The sequence below is a fragment of the Bufo bufo genome, chromosome 4 (assembly GCF_905171765.1).
Source record: "Bufo bufo chromosome 4, aBufBuf1.1, whole genome shotgun sequence".
Taxonomy (NCBI): Eukaryota; Metazoa; Chordata; class Amphibia; order Anura; family Bufonidae; genus Bufo; species Bufo bufo.
In genome coordinates, this window is record NC_053392.1 from 3,711,811 (window position 1) to 3,730,681 (window position 18,871).

The window sequence follows — 18,871 nt, forward strand, 5'->3', positions numbered from 1 at the left end:
GAGAGAGGGGACCCCCCAACTGACACCCATCACAGGACATTACAGGAGGCGGTAGAAGAGGAGAGGACTACAACTCCCAGCATGTCCAGTCCATTATTATGTTATCAGAGGACATTACAGGAGGCAGTAGGAGAGGACTACAACTCCCAGCATGTCCAGCCCATATTATGTTATCAGAGGACATTACAGGAGGAGGTAGAAGAGGACTACAACTCCCATCATGTCCAACCTGCCTGTTATTATGTGGTATCAGAAGATATTACAGTAGGAGATATAAAATGGAGAGAACTACAACTCCCAGTCTGCTATGTGATAGCAGAGGATCTTCTCTTCCATTCTCAGCTCCGCCCTTCAGGTCACATGACGTCTTTACGGCTTCTGCGCCCATCAATCCTCAGCACTATATAGCTCCCGCCCACAACTGCTAAAATCACATGACAATGACGTCACCGTAGGTCCTGTACAACTACCTGTCTGCACTGCTGAGCTCCGCCCTTTCCTGCTCTGGTCACATGACAGTGACGTCACCGCAGGTCCTGTACCACCACCTGTCTGCATTGCTGAGCTCCCCCTGTTCTGGTCACATGACAGTGACGTGACGCAGGTCCTCTACCACCACATATCTACACTCCTGAGCTCCCCCCTGTTCTGGTCACATGACAGTGACGTCACCGCAGGTCCTGTACCACCACCTGTCTGCACTGCTGAGCTCCGCCCCCTGCTCTGGGTCACATGACAGTGACGTCACCGCAGGTCCTTACGCTCTCTGTCCCCATGGAGAAGCTGCCCCCGGCCGCCATGATGGAGGCTCCCCTCCCAGGTAACAGGACTGCTCCGGCTGACACTGCTGGATGTGCGGGGAGGTTCCCGGCGGCTTACTCTCGGCCGTGGTTCCGGGCACATCTCGGGTAGACCCCCCTGGGTTATGCCTTGCACATATCAGTCCTCCCAGACTGCGGCAGACATGGCTCCCTGGGAGATGTGAGGGGTGAGGCAGGGCGGCCATCATGGAGACACGGGGCCCGGCAGACCTTAGAGGCTCCTGTGCGGCCCCTGCCTCCGTCCATGTCTGGAACAGGTCCGCTGCGGCCACCGTCCAGCGGAGTAATGCGGCCTCTGTGGCCTCCTGGTCTGTCAGGGCGGTCACCACATGCCGGAGGGTCTGCTCTTCAATATGGCCGCCCGTTTAGGGAATGACAATGGGTGTAATGGCCGCCGTCCAGCCCCGGCATTGTATATAGGCTTACCTACAGAGCTCAGGAGGGCGCGGCTCCGCCACATATCTCCGACATCAGGTTCTACACCAAACACAGACCTGGAGTCGTATAGATGTCCACCTCCTTGTCCTCACCCAGATTACACCCTGCAGGGATGTAGATGTCCTCACCCAGATTACACCCTGCAGCGATGTAGATGTCCTCACCACAGATTACACCCTGCAGGGATGTAGATGTCCTCACCCAGATTACACCCTGCAGGGATGTAGATGTCCTCACCCAGATTACACCCTGCAGGGATGTAGATGTCCTCACCCAGATTACACCCTGCAGGGATGTAGATGCCCTCACCCAGATTACACCCTGCAGGGATGTAGATGCCCTCACCCAGATTACACCCTGCAGGGATGTAGATGTCCTCACACCAGATTACACCCTGCAGGGATGTAGATGCCCTCACCCAGATTACACCCTGCAGGGGATGTAGATGCCCTCACCCAGATTACACCCTGCAGGGATGTAGATGTCCTCACCCAGATTACACCCTGCAGGGATGTAGATGTCCTCGCCCAGATTACACCCTGCAGGGATGTAGATGTCCTCGCACAGATTACACCCTGCAGGGATGTAGATGTCCTCACCCAGATACACCCTGCAGGGATGTAGATGCCCTCACCCAGATTACACCCTGCAGTGATGTAGATGTCCTCACCCAGATTACACCCTGCAGGGATGTAGATGTCCTCACCCAGATTACACCCTGCAGGGATGTAGATGTCCTCACCCAGATTACACCCTGCAGTGATGTAGATGTCCTCACCCAGATTACACCCTGCAGGGATGTAGATGTCCTCACCCAGATTACACCCTGCAGGGGATGTAGATGTCCTCACCCAGATTACACCCTGCAGGGATGTAGATGTCCTCACCCAGATTACACCCTGCAGGGATGTAGATGTCCTCACCCAGATTACACCCTGCAGGGATGTAGATGTCCTCACCCAGATTACACCCTGCAGTGATGTAGATGTCCTCGCACAGATTACACCCTGCAGTGATGTAGATGTCCTCGTCCAGATTACACCCTGCAGTGATGTAGATGTCCTCACCCGGATTACACCCTGCAGTGATGTAGATGTCCTCACCCGGATTACATCCTGCAGTGATGGTAGATATCCTCACCTGGATTACATCCTGCAGTGATGTAGATATCCTCACCCGGATTACACCCTGCAGTGATGTAGATATCCTCACCCAGATTACACCCTGCAGTGATGTAGATGTCCCTCACCCAGATTACACCCTGCAGTGATGTAGATGTCCTCACCCGGATTACACCCTGCAGTGATGTAGATGTCCTCACCCGGATTACACCCTGCAGTGATGTAGATGTCCACCTCCTTGTCCTCACCCAGTTTAAACCCTGTGGTGATGTAGATGTCCTCACCCAGATTACACCCTGCAGTGATGTAGATGTCCACCTCCTTGTCCTCACCCAGATTAAACCCTGTGGTGAGGTAGATGTCCTCACCCAGATTACACCCTGCAGTGTGATGTAGATGTCCTCACCCAGATTACACCCTGCAGTGTGATGTAGATGTCTTCACCCAGATTACACCCTGCAGTGATGTAGATGTCCTCACCCAGATTACACCCTGCAGTGATGTAGATGTCCTCACCCAGATTACACCCTGCAGTGATGTAGATGTCCACCTTCTTGTCCTCACCCAGATTACACCCTGCAGTGATGTAGATGTCCTCACCCAGATTACACCCTGCATTGATGTAGATGTCCACCTCCTTGTCCTTAACCAGTTTACACCCTGCAGTGATGTAGATATCCACCTCTTTGTCCTCACCCAGATTACACCCTGCAGTGTTGTAGATGTCCTCATCCAGATTCCACCCTGCAGTGATGTAGATGTCCTCCCCCAGATTACACCCTGCAGTGATGTAGATGTCCACCTCCTTGTCCTCACCCAGATTACACCCTGCAGTGAGGGCTTCACCTAAAAGGCAGTGGTTTATGTATCGTTGCCTCACCTTTCTGCACCGCGGCATGCCTGGTGATGAAATTCCCGTGGTCTGTTTTCCACCATCTAGGACCGTCTACAGAACACTCAGTATAAGGATCAGTGAGACAGACATAGGTGATACTGTGCTGACACTTTGGTTTCCATGTCCTTCGATGTCTGACAACCATGTACATATATCATCACAGACAGTGGTCTCATCAATGGTCAGTGGTCTCTCAATGCCCCCCTTTTTATCAGTCATTTCCTATCCCCCCCTTTCTGAACCCACGGACAGCAGCAGAGCTGGTTCGCTGCATTACAAGCTTGGGGGTTGTAATAAGCACAACCTCATATTTGTGGAGTCACTGGAGAGGTGTCTGGAATGTCTATAAGAGGACTTTGGAGGACTATCCTCCATCTTCTTGATGAGTTCAGGGGATCCCAGCAGTATCCCGGGGGCTTCTGTTTACCCCCTGTGCCCGTATACAAGACCCCCGAGGCCTTCCCCCACCAGTTCATAACAAAATAATGTAAACTTTTTATCATAATTTGGGAAGCAGCGATTAGTGTAAGCTACCACCTACTCTTATAGTGACTTCACCATCACCACCTCCTCAGGCAGACTCCATAGTCTCACTGCTCCTACGGTAGAGTCCATAGTCTCACTGCTCCTACAGTAGAGCCCATAGTCTCGCTGCTCCTACAGTAAAGAGTCCATAGTCTCACTGCTCTTACAGTAAAGAGTCCATAGTCTCACTGCTCTTACAGTAAAGAGTCCACAGTCTCACTGCTCTTATAGTATAGAGTCCATAGTCTCACTGCTCTTACAGTATAGAGTCCATAGTCTCACTGCTCTTACAGTAAAGAGTCCATAGTCTCACTGCTCTTACAGTATAGAGTCCATAGTCTCACTGCTCTTACAGTAAAGAGTCCATAGTCTCACTGCTCCTACAGTAGAGCCCATAGTCTCACTGCTCTTACAGTAAAGAGTCCACAGTCTCACTGCTCTTACAGTAACGAGTCCATAGTCTCACTGCTCTTACAGTAACGAGTCCATAGTCTCACTGCCTTACAGTAACGAGTCCATAGTCTCACTGCTCTTACAGTAACGAGTCCATAGTCTCACTGCTCTTACAGTAAAGAGTCCATAGTCCTCACTGCTCTTACAGTAAAGAGTCCCATAGTCTCACTGCTCTTACAGTATAGAGTCATAGTCTCACTGCTCTTACAGTAAAGAGCCCATAGTCTCACTGCTCTTACAGTAAAGAGTCCATAGTCTCACTGCTCTTACAGTAACGAGTCCATAGTCTCACTGCTCTTACAGTAACGAGTAATAGTCTCACTGCTCTTACGGTAAAGAGTCCATAGTCTCACTGCTCTTACGGTAAAGAGTCCATAGTCTCACTGCTCTTACGGTAAAGAGTCCATAGTCTCACTGCTCTTACGGTATAGAGTCCCATAGTCTCACTGCTCGTATGGTAAAGAGTCCATAGTCTCACTGCTCTTACGGTAAAGAGTCCATAGTCTCACTGCTCTTACAGTAAAGAGTCCATAGTCTCACTGCTCTTACAGTAAAGAGTTCCATAGTCTCACTGTTCTTACAGTATAGAGTCCACAGTCTCACTGCTCTTACAGTAGAGAGCCATAGTCTCACTGCTCTTACAGTAGAGAGTCCATAGTCTCACTGCTCTTACAGTAGAGAGTCTAAGTCTCACTGCTCTTACAGTAAAGAGTCCATAGTCTCACTGCTCTTACAGTAAAGAGTCCATAGTCTCACTGCTCTTACAGTAAAGAGTCCATAGTCTCACTGCTCTTACAGTACAGAGTCCATAGTCTCACTGCTCTTACCAGTATAGAGTCCATAGTCTCACTGCTCTTACAGTAAAGAGTCCATAGTCTCACTGCTCTTACAGTATAGAGTCCATAGTCTCACTGCTCTTACAGTATAGAGTCCATAGTCTCACCGCTCTTACAGTAGAGAGTCCACAGTCTCACTGCTCTTACAGTAAAGAGTCCATAGTCTCACTGCTCTTACAGTAGAGAGACCATAGTCTCACTGCTCTTACAGTAAAGAGTCCATAGTCTCACTGCTCTTACAGTAAAGAGTCCATAGTCTCACTGCTCTTACAGTAGAGAGACCATAGTCTCACTGCTCTTACAGTATAGAGTCCATAGTCTCACTGCTCTTACAGTAAAGAGTCCATAGTCTCACTGCTCTTACAGTAAAGAGTCCATAGTCTCACTGCTCTTACAGTAAAGAGTCCATAGTCTCACTGCTCTTACAGTAAAGAGTCCATAGTCTCACTGCTCTTACAGTAAAGAGTCCATAGTCTCACTGCTCTTACAGTAAAGAGTCCATAGTCTCACTGCTCTTACAGTAAAGAGTCCATAGTCTCACTGCTCTTACAGTAAGAGTCCATAGTCTCACTGCTCTTACAGTAAAGAGTCCATAGTCTCACTGCTCTTACAGTAAAGAGTCCATAGTCTCACTGCTCTTACAGTATAGAGTCCATAGTCTCACTGCTCTTACAGTAGAGAGTCCACAGTCTCACTGCTCTTACAGTAGAGAGTCCATAGTCTCAATGCTCTTACAGTATAGAGTCCATAGTCTCACTGCTCTTACAGTAGAGAGTCCATAGTCTCACCGCTCTTACAGTAAAGAGTCCATAGTCTCACCGCTCTTACAGTAAAGAGTCCATAGTCTCACCGCTCTTACAGTAGAGAGTCCATAGTCTCACCGCTCTTACAGTATAGAGTCCATAGTCTCGCTGCTCTTACAGTAAAGAGTCCATAGTCTCGCTGCTCTTACAGTATAGAGTCCATAGTCTCACTGCTCTTACAGTATAGAGTCCATAGTCTCACCGCTCTTACAGTAGAGAGTCCATAGTCTCACCGCTCTTACAGTAAAGAGTCCATAGTCTCACCGCTCTTACAGTAAAGAGTCCATAGTCTCACCGCTCTTACAGTAGAGAGTCCATAGTCTCACTGCTCTTACAGTAAAGAGTCCATAGTCTCACTGCTCTTACAGTACAGAGTCCATAGTCTCACCGCTCTTACAGTAGAGAGTCCATAGTCTCACTGCTCTTACAGTAAAGAGTCCATAGTCTCACCGCTCTTACAGTAGAGAGTCCATAGTCTCACTGATCTTACAGTAAAGAGTCCATAGTCTCACTGCTCTTACAGTATAGAGTCCATAGTCTCACTGCTCTTACAGTAAAGAGTCCATAGTCTCACTGCTCTTACAGTATATAGTCCATAGTCTCACTGCTCTTACAGTAAAGAGTCCATAGTCTCACTGCTCTTACAGTAGAGTCCATAGTCTCACTGCTCTTACAGTAAAGAGTCCGTAGTCTCACTGCTCTTAGAGTAGAGTCCATAGTCTCGCTGCTCTTACAGTATAGAGTCCATGTAACACAAAGGGTTGCCCACTGTGGTTGTTGAATTTCAGTAGTCCCGTGGGAGATAGTCCTGGTCAGGTAAAAGAAGTCTGTTGACGTTTCTGGGTTTCTAACACCATGGACTGTAGATGGAAGCCCTCTTCTCTGGAATTTGGGGGAGACTTCAAAGGCCTCCAAGTCTGTCACTGAGAGAAAGAAAGACACAGATTCAATGTCTCCAGGTGTGTTTTATATGTCCATACGGAGGGTCTCCTGCCCAGTACTATACCAGTATGAACTGGACTTCTCCAGTCTGAACCATCCTATGGACACAGTTTATGAACTCTACAGTAGGAGAGATGAAGGGGGATGTGCGAGATGTATGGGAAAAAGCAGAAGTCATCTTTATCAGGCACTTCAGCCCTGATATCGGGGGCGCTCTCGTCCCGCTATGGGGGTTCAGCCCTGATATCGGGGGCGCTCTCGTCCCGCTATGGGGGTTCAGCCCTGATATCGAGGCGCCCTCGTCCCCCTATGGGGGTTCAGCCCTGATATCGGGGGCGCTCTCCTCCGTCTATGGAGGTTCAGCCCTGATATCGGGGGCGCTCTCCTCCCTCTATGGGGGTTCAGTCCTAATATCGGGGGGCGCTCTCGTCCCTCTATGGGGGTTCAGTCCTGATATTGGGAGGCGCTCTCGTCCCTCTATGGGGGTTCAGTCCTGATATTGGGAGGCGCTCTCGTCCCTCTATGGGGGTTCAGTCCTGATATTGGGAGGCGCTCTCCTCCCTCTATGGGGGTTCAGCCCTGATATCGAGGCGCTCTCGTCCCGCTATGGGGGTTCAGCCCTGATATTGGGGGCGCTCTCGTCCCGCTATGGGGTTCAGTCCTGAATTGGGGGGTGCTCTCCTCCCTCTATGGGGGTTCAGCCCTGATATCGGGGGCGCTCTCATCCCTCTATGGGGGTTCAGCCCTGATATCGGGGCGGACGCTTTCGTCCCTCTATCGGGGGTTCAGCCCTGATATTGGGAGGCGCTCTCCTCCCTCTATGGCGGTTTAGCCCTGATATCGGGGGGTGCTCTCATCCCTCTATGGGGGTTCAGTCCTGATATCAGGGGGCGCTCTCCTCCCTCTATGGGGGGTTCAGTCATGATATCGGGGGTGCTCTCGTCCTCTATGGGGGTTCAGCCCTGATATCAGGGGGCGCTCTCCTCCCTCTATGGGGGTTCAGCCCTGATATTGTGGGGCGCTCTCCTCCCTCTATGGGGTTCAGCCCTGATATCAGGGGGCGCTCTCCTCCCTCTATGGGGGTTCAGCCCTGATATTGGGGGGCGCTGTGGTCCTTTTATGGGGGTCACACTTTCCAAGGATTTTCTTTTCAATTAGATCAGAAAACTGAAGGGTCAGAAATTCTCCTAGAAACCGTAAAATAGCAGATTTATCTGTGGCTCACGAACTGCTGCCGGCTTCCCATAGACTTCCAGGCTGCTGAACTCCACCCTAGTGCACGCTAGGGTTGGGCGATATACCGGTATCACGATATACCGTGGTATTAAAAAAACGGAGATTTGGCGATATTGCTGTTTCCTAATTACCGCGGTATTTTGTGACATCATCAAAGCGGTCATGTGCGCTGACCGCTTCTAACCGTGTGTCCGCCCGCCCGCCCGCCCCTGCACCTTGCATAGAGCTCTCGTCTCTCTATGGGGATTCAGTCCTGATATCGGGGGGCGCTCTCCTCCCTCTATGGGGGTTCAGCCCTGATATCGGGGGGCGCTCTCCTCCCTCTATGGGGGTTCAGCCCTGATATCGAGGCGCTCTCGTCCTACTATGGGGGTTCAGTTCTGATATCGGGGGGCGCTCTCCTCCCTCTATGGGGCTTTAGTCCTGATATCGGGGGGCGCTCTCCTACCCTCTATGGGGGTTCAGTCCTGATATCGGGGGGCGCTCTCCTCCCTCTATGGGGCTTTAGTCCTGATATCGGGGGGGCGCTCTCCTCCCTCTATGGAGGTTCAGCCCTGATATCGGCGGGCGCTCTCATCCCTCTATGGAGGTTCAGCCCTGATATCGGGGGCTCTCTCCTCCCTCTATGGGGGTTCAGCCCTGATATTGGGGGGCGCTGTGGTCCTTCTATGGGGGTCACACTTTCCAAGGATTTTCTTTTCAATTAGAGCAGAAAACGGAAGGGTCTGAAATTCTCCTAGAAACCGTAAAATGGTGGATTTATCTGTGGCTCACGAACTGCTGCCGGCTGCCCATAGACTTCCAGGCTGCTGAACTCCACCTAGTGCACGCTAGGGTTGGGCGATATACAGGTATCACAGTATACCGTGGTATTAAAATAACGGTAATATGGCGATATCGCTGTTTCTAATTACCGCAGTATTTTGTGACGTCATCAAAGCGGTCATGTGCGCTGACCGCTTCTAACCGTGCGTCCCGCCCGCCCCTGCACCTTGCATAGCGCTGAGTAACATTACTTGCTCTCGCTCCTGGCTCCTTCTTGCTCCGCCCCCCCCCCTAGTCAAGTCTCCACCCACCATCTGACATCACCGTCGTCACCCACCAGTGCCGACTGTATTGTATGTGGCGATCTCTGTGTGAGTACTGGTGTCTCTGGAGAGACTTTTCCTGCGGCTGCCTCGCTCGTGTGCTCTGATGACAAAATTACAAACGTATTACTTCCCGCAGCGGCCGCCCCCGGCTCTCCCTCCTCCTCGCTCCCATATTCAAATCTCCGCCCACCGTCATCTGATGTCAGAATCGGAGCACACAAGCGAGGGAGCCGCGGGAAAAGTATATCGTAAAGTATTACTGTATGTATGGTGGCCTGTGGCCACAAGACTTTATTATAATGTCTCCTTGTGGCCCCGCCCCATACAGTGTAACGTCTCCTTGTGGCCCCCCATACAGTGTAACGTCTCCTTGTGGCCCCCCATACAGTGTAACGTCTCCTTGTGGCCCCCCATACAGTGTAACGTCTCCTTGTGGCCCCCCATACAGTGTAACGTCTCCTTGTGGCCCCCATACAGTGTAACGTCTCCTTGTGGCCCCCCATACAGTATATCTCCTTGTGGCCCCCATACAGTATATCTCCTTGTGGCCCCCCATTACAGTATAACCTCTCCTTGTGGCCTCCCATACAGTATAACCTCTCCTTGTGGCCCCCATACAGTATAACGTCTCCTTGTGGCTGCCCCCATACAGTGTAACGTCTCCTTGTGGCCCCCCATACAGTGTAACCTCTCCTTGTGGCCCCCATACAGTATAACCTCTCCTTGTGGCCCCCATACAGTATAACCTCTCCTTGTGGCCCCCCATTACAGTATAACGTCTTTTTGTGGCCCCATACAGTGTAACGTCTTTTTGTGGCCCCCATACAGTGTAACGTCTTTTTGTGGCCCCCATACAGTGTAACGTCTTTTTGTGGCCCCCATACAGTGTAACGTCTTTTGTGGCCCAATACAGTGTAACGTCTTTTTGTGGCCCCTATACAGTGTAACGTCTCCTTGTGGCTGCCCCCATACAGTATAACCTCTCCTTGTGGCCTGCCCCCATACAGTATAACGTCTCCTTGTGGCTGCCCCCATACAGTATAACGTCTCCTTGTGGCTGCCCCCATACAGTATAACGTCTCCTTGTGGCTGCCCCCATACAATATAACGTCTCCCTGTTGCCCCATACAGTATAACGTCTCCTTGTGGCTGCCCCCATACGGTATAACGTCTCCTTGTGGCTGCCCCCATACAGTATAACGTCTCTTGTGGCTGCCCCCATACAGTATAACGTCTCCTTGTGGCCGCCCCATACAGTATAACGTCTCCTTGTGGCTGCCCCCATACAGTGTAACGTCTCCTTGTGGCGCCCCCCATACAGTATAACGTCTCCTTGTGGCTGCCCCCATACAGTATAACGTCTCCTTGTGGCTGCCCCCATACAGTATAACGTCTCCTTGTGGCTGCCCCCATACAGTATAACGTCTCCTTGTGGCTGCCCCATACGTTTAACGTCTCCTTGTGCTGCCCAGTACCTCCTTGGGCTGCCCCCATACAGTATAACGTCTCCTTGTGGCTGCCCCCATACAGTATAACGTCTCCTTGTGGCTGCCCCCATACAGTATAACGTCACCTTGTGGCTGCCCCCATACAGTATAACGTCTCCTTGTGGCTGCCCCATACAGTATAATGTCTCCTTGTGCACCCCCATACAGTATAACGTCTCCTTGTGGCTGCCCCCATACAGTATAACGTCTCCTTGTGGCTGCCCCCATACAGTATAACGTCTCCTTGTGGCTGCCCCCCATACAGTATAACGTCTCCTTGTGGCTGCCCCCATACAGTATAACGTCTCCTTGTGGCTGCCCCATACAGTATAATGTCTCCTTGTGCACCCCCATACAGTATAACGTCTCCTTGTGGCTGCCCCCATACAGTATAACGTCTCCTTGTGGCTGCCCCCATACAGTATAACGTCTCCTTGTGGCTGCCCCCCATACAGTATAACGTCTCCTTGTGGCTGCCCCCATACAGTATAACGTCTCCTTGTGGCTGCCCCCATACAGTGTAACGTCTCCTTGTGGCTGTTCCCATACAGTATAACCTCTCCTTGTGGCTGCCCCCATACAGTATAACGTCTCCCTGTTGCCCCCATACAGTATAATGTCTCCTTGTGGCTGCCCCATACAGTATAACGTCTCCTTGTGTTTTTTCTTTTAAACGGGTATTTATCGCAATATATTTTTTAATATCGTTATCGTCTGAATATTTTTAATATCGTCCACCCGCAGGTTCCCGCCTCTCCTCTGCGGCATTTCTGCGCTCAGTATTGTATTCAGTCTGTGTGTTATCTCCTATAGGTTCTGACTCCAGGAGGAGAAGTCCCCCCGAGAGATGTCCCCGTCCTCTGTATTCCCAGGACTGTCCAGAGGAGAAGCTCCCAGAGAACCATCAGGTAGATGGAGCTGAGCCCTATACACATCTATATAGGGGGGTCCTGCAGTCATAGAGGGGTCATAGATTGTGGGGGTCTCTTATGTGGATCTGTTAGATTTCCCACCTTTCTGCTGTATTGTCCTGAATTGTTACAGATGACAAATCAGGGGGGAAGATGTGACTGATATTAAAGTGGAGGATGAAGAAGAGCAGATGATGGGCGATCCCCGTGTAAGAGTGAGGTGGAGGAGGACATTCCAGTCCATGTCACCACAGGTATGGAATCATGAATGGAGGATGGGAATTGGGAGGTTTCTTCAGGTGAGGCTCCACCTTAGAGCTGCAGTAAAGGAGCACTCCGGGCAGTGACCCAGCTTTGAGTCTTTAAATAGCAGGCTAATGGTTTTATACTAGTAAAGGCACCGGAGACATGTAGTAATGACTGTTATACCTCAGGTAGGTGTCATCAGATGCCGGGTGTTATAGATGACATTACTACTACACTATAAAGGCTGGAGACATGTAGTAATGGCTGTTATACCTCAGGTAGGTCTCATCAGATGCCGGGTGTTATAGATGACATTACTTCTACACTATAAAGGCTGGAGACATTTAGTAATGGCTGTTATACCTCAGGTAGGTCTCATCAGATGCCGGGTGTTATAGATGACATTACTTCTACACTATAAAGGCTGGAGACATGTAGTATTGGCTGTTATACCTCAGTTAGATGTCATCAGGTGCCGGGTGTTATAGATGACATTACTACTACACTATAAAGGCTGGAGACATGTAGTAATGGTTGTTATACCTCAGGTAGGTGACATCAGATACTGGGTGTTATAGATTACATTACTTCTACACTATAAAGGCTGGAGACATGTAGTAATGGCTGTTATACCTCAGGTAGGTGTCTTCAGATGCCGGGTGTTATAGATGGCATTACTACTACACTATAAAGGCCGGAGACATGTAGTAATGGCTGTTATACCTCAGGTAGGTGACATCAGATGTCGGGTGTTATAGATGACATTACTTCTACACTATAAAGGCTGGAGACATGTAGTAATGGCTGTTATACCTCAGGTAGGTGTCATCAGATGCCGGATGTTATAGGTGACATTACTTCTACACTATAAAGGCTGGAGACATGTAGTAATGGCTGTTATACCTCGGGTAGGTGTCATCAGATGCCGGGTGTTATAGATGACATTACTTCTACACTATAAAGGCTGGAGACATGTAGTAATGGTTGTTATACCTCAGGTAGGTGTCATCAGATGCCGGGTGTTATAGATGACATTACTACTACACTATAAAGGCTGGAGACATGTAGTAATGGATGTTATACCTCAGGTAGGTGTCATCAGATGCCGGGTGTTATAGATGACATTACTTCTACACTATAAAGGCTGGAGACATGTAGTACTGGCTGTTATACCTCAGGTAGGTGACATCAGATGCCGGGTGTTAGAGATGACATTACTACTACACTATAAAGGCTGGAGACATGTAGTAATGGCTGTTATACCTCAGGTAGGTGTCATCAGATGCCGGGTGTTATAGATGACATTACTACTACACTCTGTAAAGGCTGGAGACATGTAGTAATGACTGTTATACCTCAGGTAGGTGTCATCAGATGTCGGGTGTTATAGATGACATTACTACTACACTATAAAGGCTGGAGACATGTAGTAATGGCTGTTATACCTCAGGTAGGTGTCATCAGATGCCGGGTGTTATAGATGACATTACTTCTACACTATAAAGGCTGGAGACATGTAGTAATGGCTGTTATACCTCAGGTAGGTGTCATCAGATGCCAGGTGTTATAGATGACATTACTTCTACACTATAAAGGCTGGAGACATGTAGTAATGGCTGTTATACCTCAGGTAGGTGTCATCAGATGCCAGGTGTTATAGATGACATTACTACTACACTATAAAGGCTGGAGACATGTAGTAATGGCTGTTATACCTCAGGTAGGTGTCATCAGATGCCGGGTGTTATAGATGACATTACTACTACACTGTAAAGGCTGGAGACATGTAGTAATGGCTGTTATACCTCAGGTAGGTGTCATCAGATGCCGGGTGTTATAGATGACATTACTACTACACTATAAAGTCTGGAGACATGTAGTATTGGCTCAATATTTTTACTAAAGACCAATTGAAAAAATGATTTTCTCTTTCGCCTATGACCGCACCCCTGGACAGGAAACAGAAACCAGAACGCCTTTTAAAAGAGGGAACCTCCCCTCCACCTCCAGCTCTGTTTCCTGTCCTAAGAGGCAGGAAGGAATCGGATCGCCGATACTCTATTAGAGCTGCGGGGGGCCCCGGCAATTTATGCAAGTGAGGAGGGTTACCCCGAGCGGCTTAAGTCTCCATGAGGAGCCGCTGCTCAGTTTTGGGCTCCAGAGTCTGTCCTCACCTTCCGTCCCCTTCCCTGGACCTGGGGGGTTTGTACCTCTGGGTCTTCTGCGAACCTCTGCGGCCGTGTTCGCATGTTCGGCTGCCAGCCCGCGCGTGTCTGAACTTCCGGGTGCGGCGGTGGAAGGAAGCCGGCGCTGCGGACCGGAAGGGGAGGGCCACCAGCGCGTGCCGAGGACAAAATGCCCAGCCAGCTCACTGCCATGCGGACTGAAGAGCTGTCAGTTTCCCATTCTGGCTGAGTTGCTATGTAAGGAATGGAGCAGGTTCAGCGCGCTGAGACCACCAGTAATACATCGGTACCACGGTGGGGTAAGAGGGGTCATTCCTCAGCAGATTTTAGCTTACTTTTGCTTATGGGGTTATGTTTGTTTGTGCCTAGGTGTCTAAGGAGTCTTCCAGGAAGACCTCCAGAGCTAAAGAGAGGGGGTGTGCGGTTTGTAAAAAGAAGCTACTCTCTGCATGGGCTAAACTCCTTTGTCAAGGATGTGTCAGCAAGTTAATGGAGGAGGAAGCTCCATCTTTGATGAGCAGCATTAAGCAGATGATCAGGGATGAGGTCAGAGTTGGTTAGCTGATTGATTAAATGTCGCCCCGGTACTTCTGCTGCTGCATCTAAAGATTCCCCCTCCAGCGACAGCGATATTCTATCTGGGAGGAAGGAGGAGAGTGTTTGTCATCGGACGATTCTTCTGAGGACGAGGCTGCAGGAAAACTGCTGTTTCATACTGAGAACACTAACTCCCTAGTCAAGGCGGTTAGAGCTACTATGGGATTGGATGATCAAAGACCTCAGCAGTCAGTGCTATGTTTGAGGGCCTGGGTCCTAGAAAGAGGAAGGTGTTTGATGTACATAAGAACATTCAGGCGGTAATCGCCAGGGAATGGAAGAGACCAGATAGGAAGTTTTTCGTTCCTTCCTCTGTTAAACATAAATATCCGTTTGATGAAGAGGTCTCCGCCCCCTGGGATAGGGCCCCAAAACTGTATTTGGGAGGCCTCTGCAGCAGCCTTTAAACCTGCTATTACTGCTACCTCTGTCGCTAGGTCCCTAAAGGTGTGGATGGGAGAGTTAGAGGCCCGCATTAAAGGGGGGTACCCGTAGGGAACAGTTGCTTACCTCCTTCCCCATTATAAACAATGCCCTAGATTTCTTGGCTGATGCCTTTACGGATTTCTTAAAATTCTCCGCCAGGGCTACGGCCTTATCCAACTCTGCCCGTAGGGCTATTTGGCTAAAGGGCTGGAATGGGGATGCTTCCTTTAAGGCTAAGCTTTGCGCTATCCCATGTCAGGGTGAGTTTTTGTTTGGCCCAGTCCTTGACGACCTTTTAGAAAAGGCTTCCGACAAGAAAACAGGTTTTCCCTCCGCTGTCCAACCCCCTAGGAGATCTTTCCGTCCTAGATTTAATAAAGAAGGGTTTAACCCTGGGTTCACACCTGAGCGTTTACAGCGCGTTCATACGCGCTGTAAAACGCACAACAAGGTGAAACCAATGCTTCCCTATTGGCATGGTTCTCACCTGGGCGTTTTACAGCGCGTTACGATCGCGCTTGTAAAACGCCCGACGCTCAAACAAGTACTTGAGCTTCTTTGGGGCGTTTTGTCGCGCGTTCCCGTACTTAGACTTTCGGGAACGCGCGACAAATGACGTTCGCTTGTCTCTGTATGCGCGCTTGTAAACGCCCGTACAATCGCGGATACAGAGCGCTCCTTTCAGAACGCTCAGGTCTGAACCCCGTCTAAGGGAAAGTAAGAGAGCAAAGCAGTTTTCTGGTGTTACTAGAAGAATAAGGGGTTTATTTTTTCCGGGTATGATGCCTCTAAGAAACATTCCCAATGATGCCAGGCCTCCTGTCGGAGGTCGTCTGTCTCTGTTTGCAGATCGGTGGCAGGAGATTTCCAACAGTTTTTGGATAAACCTGTGGTAAGGGAAGGCCTAAGATTACATTTTCAGAGCATTCCAGAGGGGAGGTTTGTGGTAACAGATTACCGGTCAGATCTGGCAAAACAGCTATCATTACAGAGGTTCTCTCTCTAATAGAGAAAAAAGTTTTGGATAAAGATCCCAGAGCAGGAAGTGGCAAACAGGGTTTTACTCTCCTCTGTTTCCTGTCAAGAACCAAATGGTTCATTTCGGACCATAATAAACCTAAAGTGCTTAAATCAGTTCTGGTGTATGAAGTGGTTTCGTATGGAGTCCATCAGGTCAGCAATAAGCAATCTTTTCCCGAACTGCTTTATGGCCACTGTGGACCTGAGGGATGCATATTACCATGTCCCTATCCATCCCAGCCATCAGAAGTTTCTGAGAGTAGCAGTCCAATCGGAGCAGGAAGTTCTTCAACTTCAATTTCAGGCCTTTCCCCTTGGGCTTTCGCAGGCTCCGAGAGTGTTCACGGAAATCGTTTCAGAAATGATGGCCCTTCTTCTCGTGGCCAATCGTATCGGGCCCTTCAGAGGCAGATTGCCTGGTTGAAGGAAGTGCTAAAAAGCTAGGATTGGAGATAAATCTAGAAAAGTCCAGTTTATGTCCAAGCCAGAGGTGCAACTCCTAGGGTGATTGTAGAATTCAGAGCCCAGAAGTGTCGGTTGCCCCTTCAGAAGGCCTTACAAATTAAGTCCAGGGTCCAAACACATTCACTCGCACCCGTCTGTCACCCTAAGAGAAGGCCATGTCTGTGTTGGGCCTCATGACGGCTCCGATTCCAGTAGAATGGCCCAAATTTCTATTCAAGGATTCCTACAACTTCAGATTCTATAGGGAATGGACAGATGTATACTCTCGCTGGACTAGGATTTACAGTATCAGACCGAAAAGTTTGGACACAACCTTCTCATTCAAAGAGTTTTCTTTATTTTCATGACTATGAAAATTGTAGATTCACACTGAAGGCATCAAAACTATGAATTAACACATGTGGAATTATATACATAACAAACAAGTGTGAAACAACTGAAAATATGTCATATTCTAGGTTCTATCAAGTAGCCACCTTTTGCTTTGATTACTGCTTTGCACACTCTTGGCATTCTCTTGATGAGCTTCAAGAGGTAGTCCCCTGAAATGGTCTTCACTTCACAGGTGTGCCTTGTCAGGTTAATAAGTGGGATTTCTTGCCTTATAAATGGGGTTGGGACCATCAGTGGCGTGAGGAGAAGTCAGGTGGATACACAGCTGATAGTCCTACTGAATAGTCTGTTAGAATTTGTATTATGGCAAGAAAAAAGCAGATAAGTAAAGAAAAACGAGTGGGCCATCATTACATTAAGAAATGAAGATCAGTCAGTCAGCCAGAAAATTGGGAAAACTTTGAAAGTAAGGGCTATTTGACCATGAAGGAGAGTGATGGGGTGCTGCGCCAGATAACCTGGCCTCCACAGTCACCGGACCTGAACCCAATCGAGATGGTTTGGGGGTGAGCTGGACCACAGAGTGAAGGCAAAAGGGCCAACAAGTGCTAAGCATCTCTGGGAACTCCTTCAAGACTGTTGGAAGACCATTTCAGGGGACTACCTCTTGAAGCTCATCAAGAGAATGCCAAGAGTGTGCAAAGCAGTAATCAAGCAAAAGGTGGCTACTTTGAAGAACCTAGAATATGACATATTTTCAGTTGGTTCACACTTGTTTGTTATGTATATAATTCCACATGTGTTAATTCACTTTTATTCTGGAAAATAAAGTACTCAAGCATACTGTACACACGGCCATTTGGTGACCAATTGGCATAGCAATCTGACAGTCTAAGCGTGACAAGCAAATACATTTCCCTATTTTCCCTTTATTCCGTTCTCCCTCCCCCCGCCCAACCCTCCCAATGATAACCAAAAAAATAAAAGCTAACATTTAACATTTAGCACGTTAATTTTGTAAATAACAATTCCCACAAAGTAAATATCTGCTACACAGCTGACTGAAAATAAATCTTTACCACCAAAAAACATATGATCTTATTTTAACTTTGCCCTTTTTCCCCTCTCCCACGACAGCAACCTTAGAGAGAGATGGCTCCGCCCCAGGACAGGAAACCTGCAGCATAAAAAGGTGGAGCCGCTCTCCCCACCTGTCCTGGTACGGGAGCCTGCAGTTGTCGTCCTGACCTGGAAGTCCCGGTAGTAGTGCCGGAGGGGTTAGAGGCGGCGCATTTTTACCTGTACCGATCATTCCCCACAGGCGTCGGGGGCAGAATACCGGTGATGAGATCCCGGGTCACAAGGCAGAAGGTGCCTGTCCCTCAGGCGAGGGAGGACCGCACCAAACGGATCTAGGGTGGCCAGAATGCCCCAGTATTGCTGCAAACCAGCCAGGACGCCACCGGATGTAGACGCTGGTGGGTGGCGTCCGGACAGGAAGTGCCATGCGTTCCACGGCCGCGCACTTCCGGTCAGGTGACCGGAAGTTCGGCATCGCCGGCAGTTTTTAAACCAACTACATGCAGGTATGAGTGTGCTGGGGTTATTGGACGCCGGTGTCTGAAGTTCAGAGTGCCAGAAGTGGACCAAGTGGTTCCAGTGCTATCCTGGCGTGGTGGGTTTGCAAGTAACTGTGTATCTCTCAGGTGAGAGGAATTCTTGGTGCAGTAGATAACTTGGACAATATTTTATCGGTGCAGGTTATCTTTCATTATGGATGAAGAGGGGAGGTCTGAATGTGCGGATATTGAAATCCTGCCACCGGTATTGTGAGTCCTATTCTCGCTCCTTTAAGGGTCTAGGCTGTTACTTAGATTTGGGTATGTTCCATTTTTCTTAGACGGTGCCTAAGAAGGTGGCGACAAAGAAAAAAAACAAGGAATGCCCTATCTGCAAGTGCTCGCTGTCTTCTTCTTACGCTAAGAAGCTCTGTCAGCAGTGCATTGAGAAGACGGTGGCCGAGGAGACTCCGAGTCTTC

The 18,871-nt window shown here is 49.3% G+C and overlaps 1 protein-coding gene across 1 annotated transcript in view; it reads left to right on the forward strand.

The window, feature by feature from the left end:
* The first annotated feature begins 774 nt into the window (after positions 1 to 774).
* The window catches only part of LOC120997410 (oocyte zinc finger protein XlCOF6-like), a 37,672-nt gene continuing 19,575 nt past the window's right edge, over positions 775 to 18,871 (forward strand). The window contains exon 1 of the mRNA XM_040427484.1: positions 775 to 820. Within this exon, the coding sequence (XP_040283418.1) occupies positions 775 to 820 (46 nt within the window). The remainder of the gene's footprint in view (positions 821 to 18,871) is intronic.